Source organism: Nanorana parkeri, unplaced genomic scaffold (assembly GCF_000935625.1).
Source record: "Nanorana parkeri isolate BGI_ZX_2015 unplaced genomic scaffold, ASM93562v1 scaffold61, whole genome shotgun sequence".
Taxonomy (NCBI): domain Eukaryota; kingdom Metazoa; phylum Chordata; class Amphibia; order Anura; family Dicroglossidae; genus Nanorana; species Nanorana parkeri.
The window spans coordinates 594998-617488 of NW_017306329.1; the positions used below are offsets into that span (position 1 = coordinate 594998).

General features: G+C 41.5%; 1 protein-coding gene across 1 annotated transcript in view; it reads right to left on the reverse strand.

The window, feature by feature from the left end:
• The window catches only part of NEDD4L (neural precursor cell expressed, developmentally down-regulated 4-like, E3 ubiquitin protein ligase), a 372712-nt gene that overhangs the window by 7081 nt on the left and 343140 nt on the right, over positions 1 to 22491 (reverse strand). Inside the window, exons 19-29 of the mRNA XM_018576257.1 lie at positions 19999 to 20057; positions 18925 to 18990; positions 15978 to 16207; positions 15016 to 15137; positions 12643 to 12713; positions 11516 to 11611; positions 8284 to 8357; positions 5074 to 5134; positions 3405 to 3464; positions 2115 to 2222; positions 207 to 303 (exon numbers count right to left, since the gene is read on the reverse strand). Of these exons, the coding sequence (XP_018431759.1) occupies positions 207 to 303; positions 2115 to 2222; positions 3405 to 3464; positions 5074 to 5134; positions 8284 to 8357; positions 11516 to 11611; positions 12643 to 12713; positions 15016 to 15137; positions 15978 to 16207; positions 18925 to 18990; positions 19999 to 20057 (1044 nt within the window). The remainder of the gene's footprint in view (positions 1 to 206; positions 304 to 2114; positions 2223 to 3404; positions 3465 to 5073; positions 5135 to 8283; positions 8358 to 11515; positions 11612 to 12642; positions 12714 to 15015; positions 15138 to 15977; positions 16208 to 18924; positions 18991 to 19998; positions 20058 to 22491) is intronic.

Sequence of the window (22491 nt, forward strand, 5' to 3'; positions counted from 1 at the left end):
GTAGGGACCTTAGACTGCAAGCTCTTTGAGGGCATGGACTGATGTAATTGTACAGCACTGCCTAAACTGTCAGCACTACATGCATGCCTACAATAAATAAATAAAAATAAAATGAGGATTCAATGGGATTCCCAAGTTAAAAATAGAAGTTGTTTTTTCACTTTGAACTAACACATACTGGACATTTTGAGATTTTGTTTTCTTACCGTACAGTTCAGCAAATCCATTCATAGGCACACGGGAAGTCCCGGTGACAAACTGAAGCAATCGGATTCGTTTCTCGGCATCCATCAGCAGCACAGCCTAGTACAGGTACAGCTCAGAATTAGACAGGAATGACACCTAGTAGTTTTGTTGTTGCAGTATAACATAAAAGAATGTGCAATGTAACCTGACAATACTGATAACGTATTTAGAAAAACACTCATAACCCCTAGATACCCATTAGGTTGCTAAACAAATTAATTCTGGAACTATGCCAAAAAAAACAAAAGAAGTCATTGGCAACAACTACAGAACGCTCATCCTTCATCACAAACCACATGTTTATTTCAACTCTTACTCCAGTACCCTAACTCCGCACCCTCTCCTACTTCCCATACCCCACCTTTTTTTGCTCCCCTTCAGCTCCTTTCCCCAGCCTCCAGGGTCTCTTTCCTCCACCTCTACCTTTCTCTACAGATCCACTAATCACAGGCCATATTTACTGGTGACTGCACCAGACTATACCACACTCTGGATGTCCTATGATATTCTCCTCCTATATATGGAGGGCTTCCACTACAGGCCATATTTACTGGTGACTGCACCAGACTATACCACACTCTGGATGTCCTATGATATTCTCCTCCTATATATGGAGGGCTTCCACTACAGGCCATATTTACTGGTGACTGCACCAGACTATACCACACTCTGGATGTCCTATGATATTCTCCTCCTACATATGGGGAGGCTTCCACTCTTCTTTTCCCCTTTAGGGTTGTGCTCACATGTTCTTCCTATTATCTTAACCACTGAAAGCATTGTGTTCCACTAACTGGCCTCTCTCGCTAATTTTGGACCTTGCTTATATATGTATTGATCCTGCTAGACAGTACAGGAGGGATGGGAGAAAGCTGGACTTTTACATAATTTCAGCTTCTGCAGAAAGGGCAATATGCTGTGAATGTACAGGGCTGTAGTGTAAAACTAGGCAAGGCAAATCACTGATAAGGCTATCAATGATGCCAGCATCTACTGTATGCATCTACAGAAACAGCAAAGGTGACATGGCTGCACCGATTATAATGCAGAAAGAAGGGCGTTGTCCCCATCATAGGAATTGCCTATCCATTGGCCTTACATACAGGATCAACAGGTATTTATAAAGTTTTCCCAATTTTACTTGGTTGGGCAGACTTAATTGTATATGTAACTTTATGGATTGACCATAGTTCTACTTTAGGCTTCCTTTGGCTACTGAATAAAAATGCACATCTGCCCTTTTGTCCCCCATAAATGTGAGTCTTTGTTCTTTAGTAATGTCCACCCACTTCTTCAGTTGTCTAATTCTATTATAAATAGGCCTAAAGCTAATCTATGCAGCATGCGTTTATTTCTCTCACACAGCACATACAATTAGGCATCTCCACCATTGCTTTGAATGTGCGGCATCTCATAGGTTATAAGTGCTAATATTTATGTAAATGAGAGGGAGGAAAATGTTAAACTAAAAGATGGAAAGCTTCTGCAACTCAACTTTATAAAATAACTGTATATATCCTAAGAAATGTTGGTGATGTTGTTTTGCAGTCTTACAAACAGTAGTAATGTGGATTTTCCTGAGATGCCACTAAAATTGAGCAGCAGCAGCAGCAGGATTTCCTTCTCAGTGTTCTTAGTATCCAGTACCCTCCAATGTCCCTCTGTCTAACGGATCTAAGCACATTTGCATATACTGGAACAGCTGGAAAATGTCAGTTGTAAGTTGGCTATTGCCCAATCTCCACGGCAAACCTTTCTATTTGTCAGACAGGATTAGATGGGCACAACTGGGAGATGGAAGCCACTATTTTTGTATTTGAATAGTTGGTTCCGTTTGATAAAATCAGGATAGCGATTGGTGTTCTTACCTTCCAGTACCACTGGATTGCCGGGTGGTTTGGACAATATCCATTTTTATACAGTGTGTGTTGTCTCCAGTCATTCACATCCACATCTCCCAGACCACACATTAGAAGCTGGAAAATGAATATAGATAATTGTTGACAGTTACACAATATTGCACTTGTTTTATTAAACAAGGAAGTTCCCATAAATGTGACACAAACATTCTAAACCTTCTCTGTATGATTAAGTATAACTTAAATGGAACTGAAATGCATAGAATATGACAAAATATTTATTGCCAAATGTATTATAGCAAAAAAAGCTTAATCCTGCAGTCTGGAGCAGGAGATAGTTGAAAGTGCCTGCTGCACACCATAGTGTTGTGACCGGTGTAGATAAGATAGGTGCTCCTAGTGACCGCCACGGATGGTGCTGTGCAGAACCAAAATGCAAAGAAAATATTGTTTGTTCCAAATGGCCAATGTTTCAGGGCCATGCAGGTCCCCCTACACCCTCAAAGTGACACAGTGACTGTGTCGCCTTGAGGAAGGGACCCTGCGTGGTCCCGAAACGTTGGCTTTTTTGACCTATGTGATGTTATTTGCAATAAACAATATTTTATTTGCATTTTAGAATGCTGGTGACCTATCTTCACATATCTGGAGCTGCAAATATTTTCCTGTTAGCTCTACTTTTAGCTGGCTTGAAAAATTGTAAGACTGATGAGACAAAGTAAAGTAGACAGAGAGAGAGATGTATTTATTGTAAAACAAGCTTAGTAAGGTGTAAGAAGGATCTGTAACAAAGGGGATACCAAGAAAAATTGAAATCTTGTTTCTTGGAGCTCCAATCTCCACCTCCTATAACCCTCTAAGAAAGAACAGTGTAGTAAGGTTCAACTACCAAAACAATATCGTTCCTATAAAGCAGGGGTAGCCAAACTCCGGCCCTCCAGCTGTGGTGAAACTACACATTCTATCATACCTCTGGGAGCCACATGTGTGGCTGTCAATCATGCAATGCTTCATGGAACATGTAGTTCCCAAACAGTTGGCGTGCCAAGGTTGCCTACCCTTGCTATAAGGAATTACCTATATTTTCTGGTTGCATTGTTGATTGTTTCCCAGAAGGTGGCGCTACAGAATAACCCTGTACAAGTAGCCTTGTTAAATGACTACACAGCATCTGCACAAAGACCATGTTCACTCCTAATATCCCTATATGTATTAGGTTCCCGAAAAGACAATCCTGCATTCAAAACAAAAATGTGAGTTTTTGAATTGTGAACACAGTAAAACAATGTATATACATACCTCAAGTTCATTTTCATCAAAAATCTTTATCAAATCAATAGGAATGAGTTCAGTAAATCCCTGCAAATGGAAAAATAACAAACCATTATTGTAAGACGGCAAAAAGGCCAAGGACGTTACTTCTTGTGCAAACCAATCAGATGGGTCTTGAGCTTTGCAGAGCAAAGTTGATTTGATACATGTATTTGATTGAATGGTATATGTTACATTAGTGGGACCAGATTACCTTTATAAAACAAGATGTAAAGTGATAAAGTGATCCTGTTATGAATGAAATATGGGACTGCCATTCCTAGTCTCCTTTTGAGCTCTCTAGTTGCTCCGCTATTATGCTAAGTGTCAATACTTGCAGAATTGCTAATCAAAAAAAAGTATACTCATCAGCAAAAGAAAAAATGGGTTACTGGAACAGGCAACTGGCATTTTCTACAGAAAAGGCATCACCAATAGCTGCCTCCATATATTTCTATAAAACTAGGTTTCCTTTACTCGTCAGATTTCTTGGTCAACACAAAGGTAAAAAGAGCCGCACACCGGAGTCCGATGATCAATGTTTAATCCATAAAGCTAGACATATCCCTAACACCGAAACTCCCCAACTAGAAGACCTGCTACAATGCGTTTCACCTGTTCAGGGCTTGATCGTAGAGACACCAGCTGACACAAGTTAAAGTGGGTGGCTTCTAGGTGGGGAGTCATGCTGCATTGTGCCCTGCTGGCTCAAACTATTGGGAAGAGTACATTATACTCTCCCAATACTCCCATGCCCTTTACCTTAGATGGGGTAATCAAAACATTTCCTGCATGAGTGAACGAGAAAAATCCTAATGTGCATGGCCAGCTTTAGAGTGCATCAGGAACTTCTTATATGTATACTTTTTGCATGTAGAGGACCCACAAAGTACTAAAGCCGTAGGGTTAGAAAAAATAAATAAAATTTAAATAGGCAAACTAGCCATATTTAAAGGAGAATTATGAGGCGAGTGATTTTCACTCAGCCTCATAATCTGAGCCGACCTGTGACAATGAAACACAGGTCGGCTCAGTAGATCGGGAAGTGAGCGAACAAATACCATCGCTCGCTCACTTCTCGATCTATCCCTGCAGAGAGCCGTGACTGTCACTTCCCGGCTCCCTGCAGGGATTCCCCACCCCCTCCCCTGTCCGATCCTCCAGCGCTGACTGGCGGAACGGACGGGGGAGGGGGCGGGCACAGCTGGCTCTGCCTCTGGATAGGCAGAGCCAGCTGTCAATCCCGCAGCTCGGTGGATCCAGACAGTATTGTCGGGATCCGTCCCGGCTGCGGCGTCTCAGTATAGCTGTAGCTTGCGGTATAATGAGCTTTGGGTCACGGGAGAACGTCAGTTTGTTTTCTCCCGTGACCCTTAGGAGAACTATGGTTCGCCTTTAAGGTCAAGTTGACCCAAACATGATGCTAAACATGGTCTGGGCATCTAGTCTTTAATGACCTCAAGGAAAAAAATGGAAAAAGGATCACATAGCATTGGTGCAAAGGCTTGCCATGCACAAATGGAGCTTGGATAAACAGAGAATCGGTGGATAAACTGCAACTTCCAGTGATATACTATAAACACAACCACGCAGAGACCAAATCTCCATAAAATCAGGACACACAAACCAGTAAAAAATAAAAATAAAGAGAACATACCTCTAAAAATCCATTCATCTGTTTCTGTACCCTGTTAACAAATCTCCACTGAATGACGAGGCTGGAAAGAAAATGAAAAAACCAATTACAGATGCGCCCAACTGAACATTTTACAAAATCTCATTATGTCTAAAGTAGCTGTGGCGTCTCCAGCAGGGACATGCACTGACCTTCTCTCCCTTGGGGTGCAAGGATAACATATTCACCAGCCCCACATGCATTATCTATACAACAAGTTATTGGGTTTTCAATTAGAATGACCCGGAGATCACTCGTATACATTCAGTAGAAATAATTCATTTTTATATACTGCCTGATACATCAGCTGGCAGATTGATAGTTTAGAAGAGTTACACAAATGAGGAGCTTTTGTGTGGAACAGAAAATAAGAAGCAATGTGCGAAGATGACAAGTGAAAAAAAGCTTTCATTCCATATCATGTCAAGCTGACTTCTAACCGCTGACTTCAAAGAGGTGGAGGCCTCTTTTCACTGGGCAATGATATTGTAATAATAGACAGACATAAAGAGCTGGATACAGATCCAGAATGCAGACACTGAACAGGTGTACATCTTGTTCTGTGCGTACCCAGCAATACCCCGGGAATCAGCTACATGTCATTACAAATTTTGAAGAAAAAAAGCCACACACTGCTATTCACCAGTACAAAGCTTTAATCCATAAATCTACAACTACCAGCATGACGGTACTCTCCACTCAGTGGCCGCCCATCACTAACGCGTTTTACCCATATTTGCTTGTTCATAGTGCCATAGTTCTTGTCAGTATGATTTTTAATATGCAACAATGTTTAAAAAATCTTGCTTCTTATGTGTAGTCTGTAATTACATATGTATATAAGGCAGCTATATTTGATTGTATAAGCTCCCCCTTCTGGCCTTAGCTTGCTGATCTTCCTTATCCACAACAAATCTATTAAGAGGCATCTGAGTGAAACAATAGTTCTTCTTAAGTCTCTGATGACATAAAACAACCAAAATGCACTGGGTAAGCCAGAGACCCTGTGGTCTAGGCTGCATGGTTGTATGAGCGAGCAAAGTAGAAGCAGCTTTTATCATTCTGCACTCAGAATGATAATGATGTTCGGTAATGCCGTCATTCATCACACATGATTTTTATGAAGTGTGAATTTTTAATGATAGCTTCACTTGAATTAGATATTTAGTTGAAGGAAAAAGGACAATCTGGTTTGAAAGAGGGTGTAAAGCACAGTCTCTGCCATACACCAGGTAGTTTGGTGTTCAAATCATGCGTAAAATTAAATAACAGGTCCATCTATAAATGAACCTGATCTAATCAATATTGCTTCTATGGTAAAAACTGTGCTAAAGGGATGAACCATGTGGTGTCTCCAAGGACCTGTTTTAAGTTTAAATCCATCCTTGTGTGGCTTATGATATAAGGGGAGCCCTGACTTTTGCCCAATGATAAATTTCGCCTCCACCTGGCTCCAAAACCAACCCCTGTCATTCACAGGTCAAATGCCTGAAATTTACCAAGCAGCTGAAATCCCTGGCAATTCTTGAAGGTAGCCAGTCTTGGGCAGAATTTGTGGCCCTGTTTAGGGGTATTTCTAGGATCAAAGGAGGCTTCATAAGAACACAGGGATTAATACAGGTGCTTGTAGACATCACAAGGTATCTAGTCTACAGTATCTGTACTTCAGGACCTAACTGTTAACTTAGAAAAGAGTTGTCCAGATCATGTCAAGTTCTCTATAGAGATAGGACAGAAGCAATGTGCACTCCTACACGTACAGCTCCTTTGTCGGATCATATTTTGTTTTCAATTCCTGGCTCTGCCATATGAAACCATATAAAACTTTAAAACAGACTGGAGCTCTTAATTTGCAAATCACTTTTAATCTATACGAAGAGTTAAGATTAAACACTCAAAGCAGTCATAAAATTGAATTTTACTAACATCCTACAAAATGCTAATTCCTTCCTGAACATTAAAATGCATTTCGGTCTGGATGTCACAACACTTCTTAAAGCTCAATCTTTCAAAAGCGGAGACAAGGTTCTAGGTGTCATCCTTGACTCTGACCTCCCCTTTATTCCCCACATCCAATCCCTATACAGATTCTGTCACCTTCGTAACATCTCCAAAATACACCCCTTCCTCACCAATGAAACCACAAAGCTACTCATCCACTCACTTGTTATCTCTCATCTTGACTATTGTAACTCCCTCCTCATTGGCCAACCTCTACACAGGCTCCTCTCCCCTTCAGTCTATCATGAATGCTGCTGCTAGACTTATCCACCTAACCAACTGCTCAGTGTCTGCAACCCCCCTCTGCCAATCCCTCCACTGGCTCCCATCCCCTACCCCCCTCTGCCAATCGCTCCACTGACTTCCAATTGCCCAAAGGATACAATTCAAAATATTAACAAACACTTACAAAGCCATCCACAACTCTGCCGCAGGTTACATCTCCAACCTTGTCTCAGAGTATCACCCTAACCATCCCCTATACACCTCCAAGACCTCCTGCTTTCCAGCTCCCTCGTCAACTCCTCTCATGCTCGCCTCTAGGACTTCTCTAAAGTCTCTCCCATTCTTTGAAACTCCCGACCCCAACCTGTCCGTCTTTCTCCCACTCTGCCTACCTTTCGGCGATCGGTAAAGACTCGCAGATTATCTACTACTATCCTTGCATTCTGACTCTTATGCAGGCTTCTCTTCTTGTAGTAAATTGGTTTTAAAGTTAGCCACAGTCATTTTCATTTTCTGTAAGAGGATGACTATGCTGCCTTTGTATGAGCAGCAAACAGAAGCAGCATTGTTACTCTTAGCTGCATACGTCCACCATCTACCTCATACAGACACGGCAATGCACAATGCACATAGTGCAAGTCTGGCCTCAGCTCCTGTTTCAGCACCCTGCTGTGATTGGCAGGGTCTTGTAACTTGTAGTCTTGATGCACGTTTCTTCAATGACATGCACCGGCGGTTCTAAGGGCTGACCATTCACATGACTTTGATCACTAAAAAGTAATAAAAGTCATTGAATTTATGAAGGGTTTTGCTTAAGGGTTTAATTTTACTTAAAAATTTAAGATTTTGGTGTAGACTCCTCTGCCAGTCTGAATACAACTTATCAATGACAGTAGGGAAGTAACGGTGTACTCATGCTCACACCAATGGGAAGTTGACATTGTTAAAATAAAAAGGAACACGTACTCAATATATTCCCTCTTGTTTTCATTTGTTACGACCATTTCTGATCCATTTGGCTTCAAGTCAACCTGGTAAGTCTGAAATATAAACGAAAGGAAATCCATTTGTGTGCTTAGTATACAAAGTACTCTTGAGATGGAAGGCAGAAACAACAGCATAGGACATTCATCAGACTTTTTCACATGTACCGAGTGAGAGAGATTACATTTTGCTTTCTTTTAGACTATATGAAACACAAAAAAACCTGCCAAAGAGTGTGCAATCTTCTCCACTGTGCCAAGAACGTGCTAATAATTTCAGAAAGCCTCAAAGACAACCTAAAGCTAAGATCTGTAGCAAACTGGTGACATTGGAGACATTCAGCTCATCTTAGGATCTGAATCTCCCCTGCAGCCTGGGGCCCTCCTGAAGTGGCCATGCAAACACTGATTTTCTTAATATTGCTATTTCCATAGACCTAAGCATGATGTTGCCTCCTATACAGTAATGCCCACGGATGCTGATAGGCAACACTGAACATTGCATTGTGGAATGAGGGTCAGGGTGTGAAGATTCTTCACCAAGGAATGCCTTGCAGATCTTAATTTGCCACTTTAATATTTCCCACAAATTGAATTTAAAGAACGGTTCCAGACAAAAAAATGATAAAGATATGATTTAATGGAGTACCTGACATTTACACTATATGAATAAAGGTTTGTGGACACCTGACCACTCCTCCAAATTACTGATTTCAGCTGTTTCCAGTGAAGGGTACTGTTAAAATTACAGAATATGAAGACAATTTACATACAGGCAGTCCCCAGGTTATGAACATAGATAGGGACTGTAGGTTTGTTCTTAAGTTGAATTTGTATGTAAGTTGGAACAGGTAAATTTTTTAAGTGCAACTCCACTCCACTTTTTTTGTTTTGGATAGCATAGGGAAGGGTTAACCCCCTGTAACATTTGTTTTGCTGTGTGTGTCCCTGTTCAGAAGATTTCACCTCACTTTCTGTCCCTGTGAACATTGGATTTTGATCATTTTGGGTTGTTGTGGAAACAAGGATTGGTGGTAAAGCTGTGGATCAATGGAGACACCTTTTTCCCATGATCACTTTTACAGGAGTGAATTTCCCTTCCCTCGGGTGTGTTTTCTTTCAGTTCCTGTTGTCTCAAGGACAGGAAGTGAGATTACATCTTTCTAATGAGGATACAGACAGCAGTAAAAACCTCACAGTGACCCGGGAACAAGAGGCTGACACCCCTCGTCTGCATGTCCAACAAGAGCCAACTTCCTGTAATCTACGTACAGTACTGCGAACCTGACCCAAAAAGGCGGGCACTCCTCGTCAGCACGAGCGAGGTAGCATTACAACTACCCCTGCTGTACGGTAATAGCCCCGTTTGTAAGTAGGAATCGTATGTAAGTTGGATGTATGTAACTCGGGGACTGCCTGTAATTGTGAACCTGCAACCTTGAAGCAGCTGTTTGGAGAAGGTCCTTATCTGTTCTATTATGACTGTGCCCCTGTGCACAGAGCCAGCTCCATAAAGACATGGTTTGATGAGGTTGGTGTGGGGGAACTTGAGTGGTCTACACAGAGCCCTGACCTCAACCCTAATGAGCATCTTTGGGATGAATTGGAACATGACAAAGAGAAGTCTATTCATACAACATCAATTCCTGAGCTCATAAATATTCTTTTGGCAGAATGAGCATGAATTCATAGAGACACAAAACACATTTTTTGGAAAGGCGTCCCAGAAGAGTAAAAGCTGTTACATCTACAAAGGGGGACAACTTCATATTAATTCCTGTGGTTTTGGAATGAGATGTCCAATATGGTCATATATATGTGATGGTCCACCAACATTTGGCCACACAGTCTACCCTTGTACTGAGCTTCTACGTGCCAGGTGAAGGCTGAAGCATAAAAAGCTTTTACTTTTGGATAGAGTGGGGAAATTGGAACCCCTTAGAGGTTAATTTTTCCATCAAGAGGCCTGGAGATCCGATTTCCCCTTGTCACAGTGACAGAAGTATGGTAATAAAAAGCTGATGGGAGTTATAGCCTATTGACCTACTCAACTAAAATGTGTTATCACTGCCTTTTTTGCTTTGTTTTGCACAAAACAGGAAGTGAGCAGATATCTCCCCAGTTGGGCCACAGTAAAAACTAAGGTCCTAGGCCTTCTGCACCTTTTTCTTAATTTTTTTTTTTTTTAGCTGGATATACTCTATATGCTAATACATAGGAGCGGGAGATACTTAAGGCTTATTGGAGTGGGAGGGCTTAAGCTAGCCATACACTGATATATTTTTCAACCTGCAGGCTGAACAAGAAAAATAGAGCAGAATCCTCCGTCAACACTTAGGAGTGTCTCGATTGAGGAATCCCGCTGTTTGCATTGTATTTTGACAGCGGCTGCCAGCAGAATGCCCGACCAGAGCCGGTAGCTCATTGACTGCTGGTTTTGATCGAACGAAGATCTTCTGACCGGCTCCTTCGATCAGCTGATCAAAAGATGCTGACCGAAAGTGTGCCAACAGCGACGCAAATTGTGAATTTCAGCCGGTTCCTCAAAAACCATCCAAAAAGTCTAGCAGTGTATGGACACACTTAGGTTAAGCATAATGAAAGTTACAGTTTTCACCATTAATCCAAGGAACATACAGGAGGCGGGGCAGTGGCACAGAGTGTTTAAAACTGTAAGCTGTAAAAGCGTTGTCACCTTCCTCGTCTTATGTTGCAAAGCAGGTAAGAGGGGATCACCAACATTTATGTATTGGTATTCAAATATTTTGGCAGGTAAAACATATTATATATGAGATTCCTTTTTCATTTTACGTCTCATCATTCTTTGCACATCTCCTTTAAATTAGGTTACCAGAGGGAAAGCACTGACTGCTGAAATGAGATTGATATAAAAATCATATTTGCTGTCTGCAAAACACATACGAGTGGTGTTGAAAAAGTTATCTACCTAGCCTGCAGACTGATACAAAAATCACATTTGGAGTCTGCAAAACACATATCAAGCAACCTAAACACATTATAAATTCTACAATTGGGAACGAGTTATGAAAACTATAGCAGAGAAGGAGGATCATGATGGGTTGCAATGGGCATTACCAGTGCTTTTAACCTTTGAGAATGTTTTTTATAAAGAAGCTCTGTTTTCATTCTCTGCTGTACCATTTGATATAAATGCAAGAATATATCTGTAAATGTATAATAATATATGTACATACCTGGCCAAAATTCTCTTCATCTATACAGAACCTGAGATCCAGCTCAGTTGGGTCATTTTCTAAGATCCATTTTAAAGAATTATAGTATTCACTATCCTGGGGGGTGAGAAGAGATTACATTAGTAATGCCTCCTAACAAAACAGAAGTACATTTAAAGATCACACAAAATGATATCAGCTGTAGCTGATGAACAAAACAACACCAGATGTATAGAGCATGGTAGTGGCAGAATTACGGTACTGGACATGGAGGTTTATACAGAGCCCTTGCTCATTGGAATCTTGCGGTTAATCAGGCTGCACAGACCTTCTGCTCATGGCCTTTAGAGTTTAATGAACCCCAAGAGTATCATACCCCCAGGGCATGCAGTAGTGTGCATCTTGAGAAAAATACATGGGGTGGAGGGGAGAAAAGCGTGTTCTAAAATATGCATTCTGCTGCTGATGGGTTCAATGAACCTACTCTAGCAGAGGGAAAGTTGCCTCAGCCGCATTCAGTGCAGCAAGAAGCAAGGTTGTATTAATTTGGTGCAAAAAAAAAAAAAAGGCACCAAACCCAATAAACATAGAAAAACAGAAGAGCATTAGTCATCTCCTTTCTGGCAGGATGTCTCTGACTATAAAGCCTGCCCTATGTAGGTTGGGGGATTGACTTATATGAATACATTTCAGCTTTAGTTGCTGAGCTCTGTAAACATGTGTTAAAAAGAAACAGGAAAACATGGAAAGGGAACAGCAATGAAACAGCTCCATCTGCGTACTATTGACATACACTCGTAAATATTTACCTGACAATATGCTTTTGAACATAGTTTGACCATAATGAATGAAGAAAATATATATATAAAACCACTCTAGTTTTCCCTTAAAGCCCAACTTCAACCTCCCCCACCTTCTGTCCTCAGATAGGTCAAGTGATCGGCATCATTAGGACCTGTGCAAACAGCACCAGACTGAAACGCTTCTGAGATAATTCAGAATTCATTGACAGGTGTATTTTACCTGCGGTTAGACTCATTTTCACTTGCTTCAAGAGGATTTTGCATTCCCATAGACTTGTATGGGAAGCCTGGGAGTGTTTAGTGTAGTTCTTATGAAGTCATGCTGAAGCAAATTCAGAAACTTACCACAGACTCCATGTCCTTCAGGGTAATCTGCTTCCCCAGCATCATTTTGTAGAAAGGCCGAATAAAAAAACCTGCAAGAAAGCAATAAACAATGTTCTACAATGTTCTACAATGTTGAACATCACTAACAAGACACTACTTTTGAGTTCAAGTACAAGCAGGAATAGAAAGCGACAGGAAATAAGATAGATACGAATAAAAGGACACACTGAGCTCTCTCCTCATAATGCACTGCAGCTTCCATTACAAGTAATGAGATCAACTAAGCACTGATTATGTGTTCCTGCTGTCCCTCCACATCACATTTCCCAGCAGTGCCACCAGGCACTGCTCTGCTTGCTCTCATATTGTATAATGAACTGTGCTGTGACCGCCATAAACTACTTCTAGAATCGGCTGTGCACATAGCACACTGGAATCATGGAGAACTTGACAGCGGCATGGCTCGGGGCTATTTCCATTTATATGAAGGAGCTGGTTTTAAGATAATGACATATTTGGAATTAAAGAATACTTTGTTTTGAAAAGTTTTAGCTCTTAATAGAACTAATTTTAGCTCTTAATAGAACTAAGCGAATCAAGCAAGTTTGCAAATATAACCTGTCATCATGTTCTAATCTCCTGCTGTTCCCCTAGGGCTGTACTGGATTTCTTAAAATGATTTTCCTGTCTGTCCTCTCAGTCCTAAATTGGCTGCCTCTTAAATCCACAGTTTACTCAGGGTGAGTAGAAATGGGTTTAACAGCAGCCAAGCAGTGCTTGCACCCAGGTCTGGCTGTAGAGCGCAGGTAGTTTTCAAAATTGGATGGATGTTGACACTTATCTATGGACTGAAAATGTGCAAAAAGTGGAGTTTTTCCATGCGGAATCCTGCCGATGACACAAAGCACTGATATCTACTGTATAACAGATTCTCCAGATGCTTGTGCATCCTCCTTCTGGATTGTAAACCAAACAGCTTACATGGTTGCTACCTTTGCTGCTTCACTACTGGCCCATCTCTGAATTGGGAGGTCTTACTAGCCAACAATAAAATGTAAGAGGCGAGATTGCCATCCCAGATCCAGCAATTGCAAACGCTGGTCCCTCTTTCTCTAACAGAGTGGCCCAGGTGCTGGAGAATACTCTGTTACTGTATATAAATAAACATTAAGAATAATACCACAAAAATCATTGTCATTTTACTGCTTACTATATGTCCCTTTTTGGCATTAAAAGCAGCCATATTTCCCTCTAAAATTAGGCTACTGGTCCTTAAAGAGAAGCTGGCAGATCTTATATGGTATGTCTAGTAAGTCACCAGTGCCGCTCCGGTACCAGTTGCTTGCAAGTACTTTTGCTATATCCTAAATCTTGCAGGGTGTCTCTGTGGAGTTTCCCCATCCTTGATACACAGTGAATACAGACTTTGAGATCTCAATCTTGCAGCTCTGCCGCTTCCTGGCATTAACAAACCAATAAAAGCACTGTTATTAGCCATTATGGCACCCTTATTGGTTAGTGCATAAAAGGAAGGAGAATTTGAGACATCCATTTAGTGTGCACCCTGTGATCAGGGAGCTCACTTACCATAAAATGAAATTTTTTGAAACATAACCAGGTTTAGCACTTAAACCAACTGTGCACAGAATGACAACCCAACACAATAATGCAGCAGCTGCAAAGTAGGCATCATAAGATATCTGCATTCACCTTTCCAGGCTCCTTCACTATCCAAACTGTCCAAACTGTCACCAGAATGCAAGTAAAAAGCTTGTACTCCCAGGTATAGAGCACACATGACCCCCCCCCCCCCACACACACAATTTAGCACTGTGCCTGAGCAGCCAAATCACCAGTCCCAAGTGCTATCACATGGGTGACGAAAAGCTTGCTTAGCCCTGTGACGGTTTTGACTTTAAAAAAAATAAAAAGCTTGCATTAGAACTTGGTGTCCCTTGGAATTCAGGATAGTGAAGTACAGGTTCCTTATGATGTCTACATAGTAGCGTCTGTATTAAATAGGTGAGTCGTAATTCAGAATATAGTCCGTTTTAATATTGCTAAAATGTATGCATATTGTGGTGAATGTAGAATGTATGATGAACTTCAATGAAATCGCCACACAGAGAAGTGAACGAACAGGTTGTATACTGGGCGACAACTTATGTCAAAGTCAGGAACAAGGTCCACCTTGTACTGGTGCTAAACCTCACCCCCATAATTTAATAATATAATGCCACAACCTCAGATTGTTGAATGGCAGTGGGCTATAGTTATTACCTCTCAAGGGAGATTATCTAAAGGTATAGCTAGAAAATCCTGACCGACGCCTTTGTCCACTGGGACCCAGTCTTGATTATAACTGGGCCTTTGGAGAAGTATAGTACTTACCATCTAGTAATTTCCCATGGAATACTGCAAGGCCGGCAATTCGCCCAATGAATGTGAAATACGAGAGGTGATCTTCATTGCAAAGACCAGAGTTGGGATTTATTTGGAGGGTGTAATTGTCCCTGTGACGAAGATAAAAAGGTTTACGTTTCACATGTAAACTGAATCAGCATTATTTAGCGGATCATATGACAATCCAGCCATTCATAGTATCACTGTAGCCGAATGCCTTTCAGTACATTTTCCCTGCATATGAGTAGGCAGGCAACTTAATATCAGTGTGGTTTTTAGCAGCAAAACAGGTACTTACACATCTTGTATTTTAAAAATACATTTAATGAATACAGAGATTCCTAAATGTGTGTATTTTGTACGTGCCTTACAGTTACCTTTATTTAATGGACCTAAATATAAGTCTCGTCCCCAACACAGTATCCCTTACCCTACAAAGCAGCAGGAAAAGTTATTAAGAACTTGCTCCATGATGACCTACTGGACAAAGTTTCGGTTTGAAAACATGGGAAGAGTGGCTCTGGCTGACCTATTACATGACCCCCCTGCACCTTAGTACCAGTGCTGTAGGCTGCCATAATCTTGGTTATCAACCAGCTAAACTAAGCAGCAGGCTGTGACATCATTTATGAGCACAAGCCATCCTGACTAGTCACTGGGGTCCTTGACAATCTGCAACCTGCAGCATTTCCAGCAACAAGCCGAAGGGCTCACGGCAATGTAGGCAAGCAGGCAGGAAAGGCTCAAATGTATATTCACATATCCCTAGTCTCAGAGCAATAATTAAACTGTAGTTCAGATTGAAGCTCCTCTTACATAGTTTAAGCAGAATCAATCCCAACATGATGTACCGCCACACATATATTAGAAAACCCTGACAGACATAAGGGGCAGAAATGGAAGCAGAAACTAGGTCAGAATGCACAGAATGTCACAGAAAATAAACTTACGTTGCGGAATACTCAAACAGTCCATAATACGGATTAAACATCTCTTTGGACAAAAGGAAGAACCACTCTCTGGCCACTCCACCGTAATCCAAGCCTTTCTCGGATTCAAACTCTATCCAGAGCCGTGCCTTCAGGACATCCGGCCTCTTCACCGACATGATCCGCCTGTACGATTCTTCAAAGATGCTATTTCTGTGAAGCTTCATTTCAAACCTGTTTGGTATGTCAGCCTGGGGAGGGAATGGCACTCTGTTACTTTGATGATACTTGAACATACTAGGGTCTGTTAATAGAGGTCTGCATGGAATAGCCACTTTTCACAGCTTTACTTTTTTTTAGTTCAATAAGTTTTTATTGAGGATTTCATACAAACAGACAGACACAAAGTATAGCATTCAAAGAATATAGCCACAGTACAACAGCAGTGAAAACGCATAAGAGCCTTGTAACAAACCATGCAATGGCAGAACCCCAAGGTATAAAGGCACACCTACTCTGTACAGCCAATACAGTTTGTGAATAATGCAATGGGTCAGTCCATCGGGGTGCCTCCAAAATTTTGCCCCCAAGATGGTAGCGTCCAGGATAGACAATACCAAGTCTGGGGCAAACCGGCTCGTACTATTAACTATATAGTATAAGAGAACAGGTGTAAGAAAGGCAAGGTACAAAGCCAGGTGTACGCGTCAGGAATCAGAGCAGCGTAGATGGGAAAGGAACAATAAGACAAGAAAGAAACACACAAAACCAGAGAAAATCAGGTAGGAAGACTCATGCAGAAAAGAAGAATGGAAGAAGAGCAGGGGAACATGTCGGGGTCGGGGAGAGAACAGAACACAGAAGTAGAACATTGAGGAAGAGACCCTAGAGCTGGAAACATAGGAGTGTGTGTGTGTGTGTGTGTGTGTGTGTGTGTGTCCCCCCCCCACTCCACAGCACCACATATAGTCAGAGAAATTGAGAGAATCTCAGTTGAGAACACATCTGAGGCCCGAAAATTGAGCCACACGGACCAAGCTTCACTTTTTTAAAATAGTCTCTCCCTTCCAGTTTATAAAAAGTTTAACCTATTGGATTATCTTGATGTTTCAATGCCTTTATTTGGCCCTTTACTAACACATTATACAACGCTAGAATAAAAAGGTTTGATTTTACATACACCTAATATACTAACAACTAAGCACACCCAAAACAATTAAGACAACTACTTCTATACTTCAAAAGGGAATCCAAAAATGAATTAGGACTTGTTCACATATCAGCGGTGTATAGTGGTCTACCACACCAATATGCTCAGCACTCTGAAGCATGGTATGCACCATTACCCCCAGCAGTATGGTTTAAGTATCCAAGTCTGAGAGCACTTTACATATTGGTAAGGATCCTTCTAGGACACCGTGCTATAACCGCAATTTGAAAACCAGAACACGTATCTAAATGATCTCCTCCACTATTGTAAGAACATTTGACAGGCAGTCATTGCTTACGACTTATGTTTTTCTAATCTACAACAGCCAACAATTATATTAATTGGTTTTAATATAATTAGCAGCCTTGATCATAACTGTAAATTGTTTTCTAATGACAACAAGCATTATCATTAATCAGCACTCCTTAATTAGCGGACATAAGTGAAAATCCCTTTATTATGATGATTTAGGTAGGTAAGTGCCTTTGTTGAAGGGAAAAACACATTAAGGAACAAGTTTACAATTACATGGGTCTGCTAATCCATGATACTGCATAAGAAGCTGCATTACAATGGGCACAATCCAGTCAAATAATGGGAGATTTTACATGGGTGCCAAAAGCTACAGAAGACCTCAAGCCCCACATAAAAGTTGTTAAAGGAGAACTATGAGATGAGTGATTTCCACTCACCTCATAGTTCTAGCCGACCTGTGACAATGAGACTGTCACAGGTCGGCTCAGTAGATCGGGAGGTGAGCGAACACATACCAGGTTCGCTTACCTCTCGATCCTGTCACGGCTCTCTGCCGTGACAGGGGGAGGGGCTGGATTCCCCTCTCCCCGCTCCGATCTGCCAGCGCTGACTGGCGGAACGGACGGGGGAGGGGGCGGGTACAGCTGGCTCTGCCTCTAGATAGGCAGAGCCAGCTGTCACTCACGCAGCTGGGCGGATCCCGGCACAATTGTCGGGATCCACTCCGGCTGCGGCGTCTCAGTATACCGCGAGCTGTAGCTCGCGGTATACTGAGCTTAGGGTAACGGGAGGACGCTAGTTTGTGTCCTCCTGTTACCCTAAGGAGAACTATGGGGAAAAACACTGACCCCATAGTTCTCCTTTAAGGACTCATTTTAAGCAATAAGTGCTGGAAGAATAATTTTTAAGGGTTAGGGGGGTGGGTTAGATGGTTCGTAGGGTGTCATCAACCAATCAGATATCCTAGCTGAGCTGATCTTCTGAGAACATTCATACAATGAAACAGCATTAGCAATATTTTCCTGATCCTAACGGCCTGTGTCCAAGGGCTTTGGGCTTGTGCAAACAGACAAATGCAGCTTGTTTTTTTACATCAGTCTGTGGTGCTTCTCTGATCATTCATTATACATTGCAGATGTATTGAACCTGTAGTTGGCAACCTTTTGACCTGCTTCAAGCTCCATTCTCATAGACTTGTATGAGGAGAGAAGCAGTTCTAAAGAAAATTGTAAGCCCTCATGGGCAAGGCCCTCCTTACCAACTTGTCTTGAATTGTATTGTGATTGTAATGTCTTCCTTATATTGTAAAGTGCTGCACAAGCGGTTGGTGCTATATAAATCCTGTATAATAATAATAATACTAATAAAGAGAACAAAAGCCCATTGACGCTGGTTCAGAAAAGAACATTAGCAGATAATAGCCTCCTGGGTACCATGGCATTTACATTCTTTAATTTTAGTGCACATGCCTTGTGAATTATGTCATGTAGTTAAAATACTTACAGGTTTCTTCAATTTTTTTCTGAAATAATCGTATTTCTGTTTAAATTCTCTAGAGTAAGGGACAGCCTAGAAGAGAAAGAGAAAATAATGATTAAATGAAAACCAAGTCACACTCAGTATGTGCCCTAAGTGGAGTGGAGGACTACTTAAAAAGTCAGCACATTTAAAAATCACAAGCCAGCTTTGGCTAGGTGCTAACATGCTGAATCATTCACTACATTTGTTTTGTTTTTGCTTGGAACTCCAAATAAACTAACATTCCGAAAAAGTAAGACACCTGAACACTGCCTGAAACAGCAGGGGAGCTGCCAGGAACAGGAGGCTAAGGGCACTGTATATCAGAAACCAGTGTCTATTTAAAACCAATATTAGACTTATTTGTATCAACATGTACTAAAACAAAAGTTTTTTTGCTAAATGTAGCTTCATTTTAAACAATTATGAAGAGCTGCTAAGGGTCACCTTATGTGACCTTGGGTCATATCACCTAGAAATAGAGCCCTACTTGTTAAGGCAACCTTATGTCTGTTCTAACACTTCTACTGACTCATCCTAATTCCTACATATAATTAGACTTAAATTATGAATTTAAGTTGGCTTTAAAAGGAACCTGTTATTATGATTTAAAGTGACACTAAACTCCGGAGTTGAATCTTAAAAAGGCATTCAAGTACCTTAACTATTAACAAAAATGTATCTTATTTGTTTATCAATCGGCTGTAGATCCCTGAATTGGTGCGGACACTGGCCTTCCATCTGGAGGGTGGCTACTTTTGTTCCCCATGGTCCCTGTGTGTGTTGTAAAGTAGCCCCAAGCTCACTCCCGTGATGGACTACAATCTCAATACAAATGAGTAAACTAAACATTAGGTTTTAGTCCATCACAGAAGATTGGACTGGTGGCTACTTTACAACACACACAGGGACCATGGGGAACACAAGTAGTCCCCCTCCAGAAGGAAGGACAGTGTCAGCACCAATTCAGAGATGATTTGAGGATCTACAGCCGAGTGATACACAAATAGTACATATCCAAACTCATTTTCTTTTTCACAAAACCACAACTTAACTTACTGGCCCAGTGATGGCTGGATTCTGTAGTCTGGGGTCCTCCCACTGGGTTATTTTAGTATCTGCAATTAAAACGTACATATTTGCATTACAGATAGTTTAACATTTAGGAAGCGCAGCAAATCAAAGATGGATGGATACGCTTCTTCCAGCACAATCCCAAAACGAGGTTTAGCACAAAACCGAGCCAGAAAAACTGCCAACTGTCAGCCAGTACTGTAATGCTGTTCACTACTCTACCAGTTGGTGGAGAAAGGCTAGAGGTATAAAAGACAGACTGCAATAAACAAGCAAGCAGAAAGAAATTGACCTTATTGCCATCATAAGGCTTGATCCAAAAAGAATAAAGATGGCTCGTGAGAAATTTTTGGCAATGTCATATTCCACATCATTTTAGAAAAAATAAAGAGGTTTGTGACTGATTTCTTCATAGCGATGTCAAATTTCAGATATTTTTTTAAATGTTGAAACCCAAAAACAAAATACATCAAATGTGCAGATACATTTCATTTATGCATATCTATAATATGTATTTGGATTATGCAGATATATAATATGCATACACATTATATATAGCACATTAAATATATCACAACTCTCACACGGAGCAGCCAAACAGTAGCAGCTTGCATACTTCTCCCCCTTCTCCTGCCACGGCCCTGTCCCATACTGCAGAAAGCCCATAACTGCTCAACAGTGAGTATTACAACGGGACACTTATAATTCTAGAAATCAGCGGAAGTTATAGAACAGGTACGTACTTATTAAGGTGTAGTTCAGTTTTGGTAAATGGAAATAAGGTGATGTAGATGATCCTTTCTGGTACAAAACAACCTGTAGGTCCACTGCTTATATCCCACGTCTGTTGTAATCTGCACTATACAGCCTGCAGTTGCAATCGGGTTTATGCAGCTATTCTGAACGAGGGATCCATTCAACTCTAGGGCTCCTCCAGAGGTTGCTAGGGGTTCCATGAGCAGTTGTAGACTGACCTCCAATCTAGTAGTGCTTGCATAGTTCAGGAGCCAATATCCCTTGGCATAGGTATTGGCATGCCACTAAAGTTCTTCTTAGCTGTCTGTAAGGGTGGCATTCTTCTCGCTGACCATCAATGAAATGAGTTACTTCTTCACTAATGAAAGGAAGTCTGCTTGTGTTTCTTTTCCTGTCATTATTATTACTTTTTGTTTATTTTTGTTATTTTTTACTGATAATTATTTTGTATTTATAACAATTATTTTAATTTAGTGCCATGAGTGTCTAATACTATAGGTACGGTATAGTCGTCAATCTTTGGTTACATTTTATTATATATTTATTGTTATATCTATACCACACTTAAGCGCGTGACGCACTGCATGCAAAGCGAAGCTGTCAGGCACAGAGCTTTGCATGCAGTATGTGAGCTGAGTGCACACAGGTGAATGACTGCCAGACAATCGGCCTGCGCATAACAACCGGATGGACTTCGCATCGTGGCGCGCAGGTTTCTACGCGCGAGCCGATTGGCTGAAGATGAAAATATTAATCTCAGCTATGCGAGCTCTTGCAAGCTGACTTGCTGGAGAGAAAATGACATGACACACTGCACGCGAAGGCAGCACGCTCTCAACAGACTATGCATTTTTAGCACATGACACCACTTGGGTCTGGCAATTGGCCATTCAGGAAACAATCACCACACTGTGAGAAGCAGGTAAGATGTTATATATTCCCCCATATCTGGAATCATTGCTTTTTTTCTAAGAAGTAGTGCTTTTCGAGAATTACTCCATGAATGTTATACATCCAAATAACCAGGGTCAGGATTTCCCACAAGGCCAACCAAGGCCTGGCCTTAGGGCAGCAGGGAGTAGAGGGGCAGCAGGGGTGTGGAATTCCTACCTCCCAATGCCCAGGACATGTATTTCCTGTTCCATTTAGCCCTACTTTGGGCAAGCCGAGCTAAATGTACAGTGGCAAAGCCGCAGCTTGTTTTGTACAAGTGATCTCAGCGATGTCGCCAAGAGGGGGCGGGGTAGGGGGGTGCATTGAGGAACCTGGCCTTGGGGCAGCAGAGAGAGTAAATCCGGCCCTGCATATAACACTTGCATATACTAAATGCATAGCACCAAGATAGAATTCTATCCACACTCATGGTATCGCTTGGCCCCCTCATGCCATCTACGTCTGTGCAAAACCTGACAGGGAAACTGTGTGTCCTCTGTGCTCTAATGCTGTAAATCATCATACTGATCCAATGCAACCCATTAAAAGAGAACTAAAGCTGAACCTTCTTTTGGCTTCCCGATTCTGCGCTGTCAGGAAATAGCAGGCAGTAGCCCGCTATATGCTGAGTTTGGGTCACAGGAGTTCATTAATAAATGTAACCCTGTGACCCACATTCAGCATATAGCATGCTACTGCCCGCTATTTTCTGACAGTGCAGAATCACACTGCAGCCAGGAAAGGTCCTGACAATATTAGGTATCCCCCCCATCGCCTAATTGACAGCTG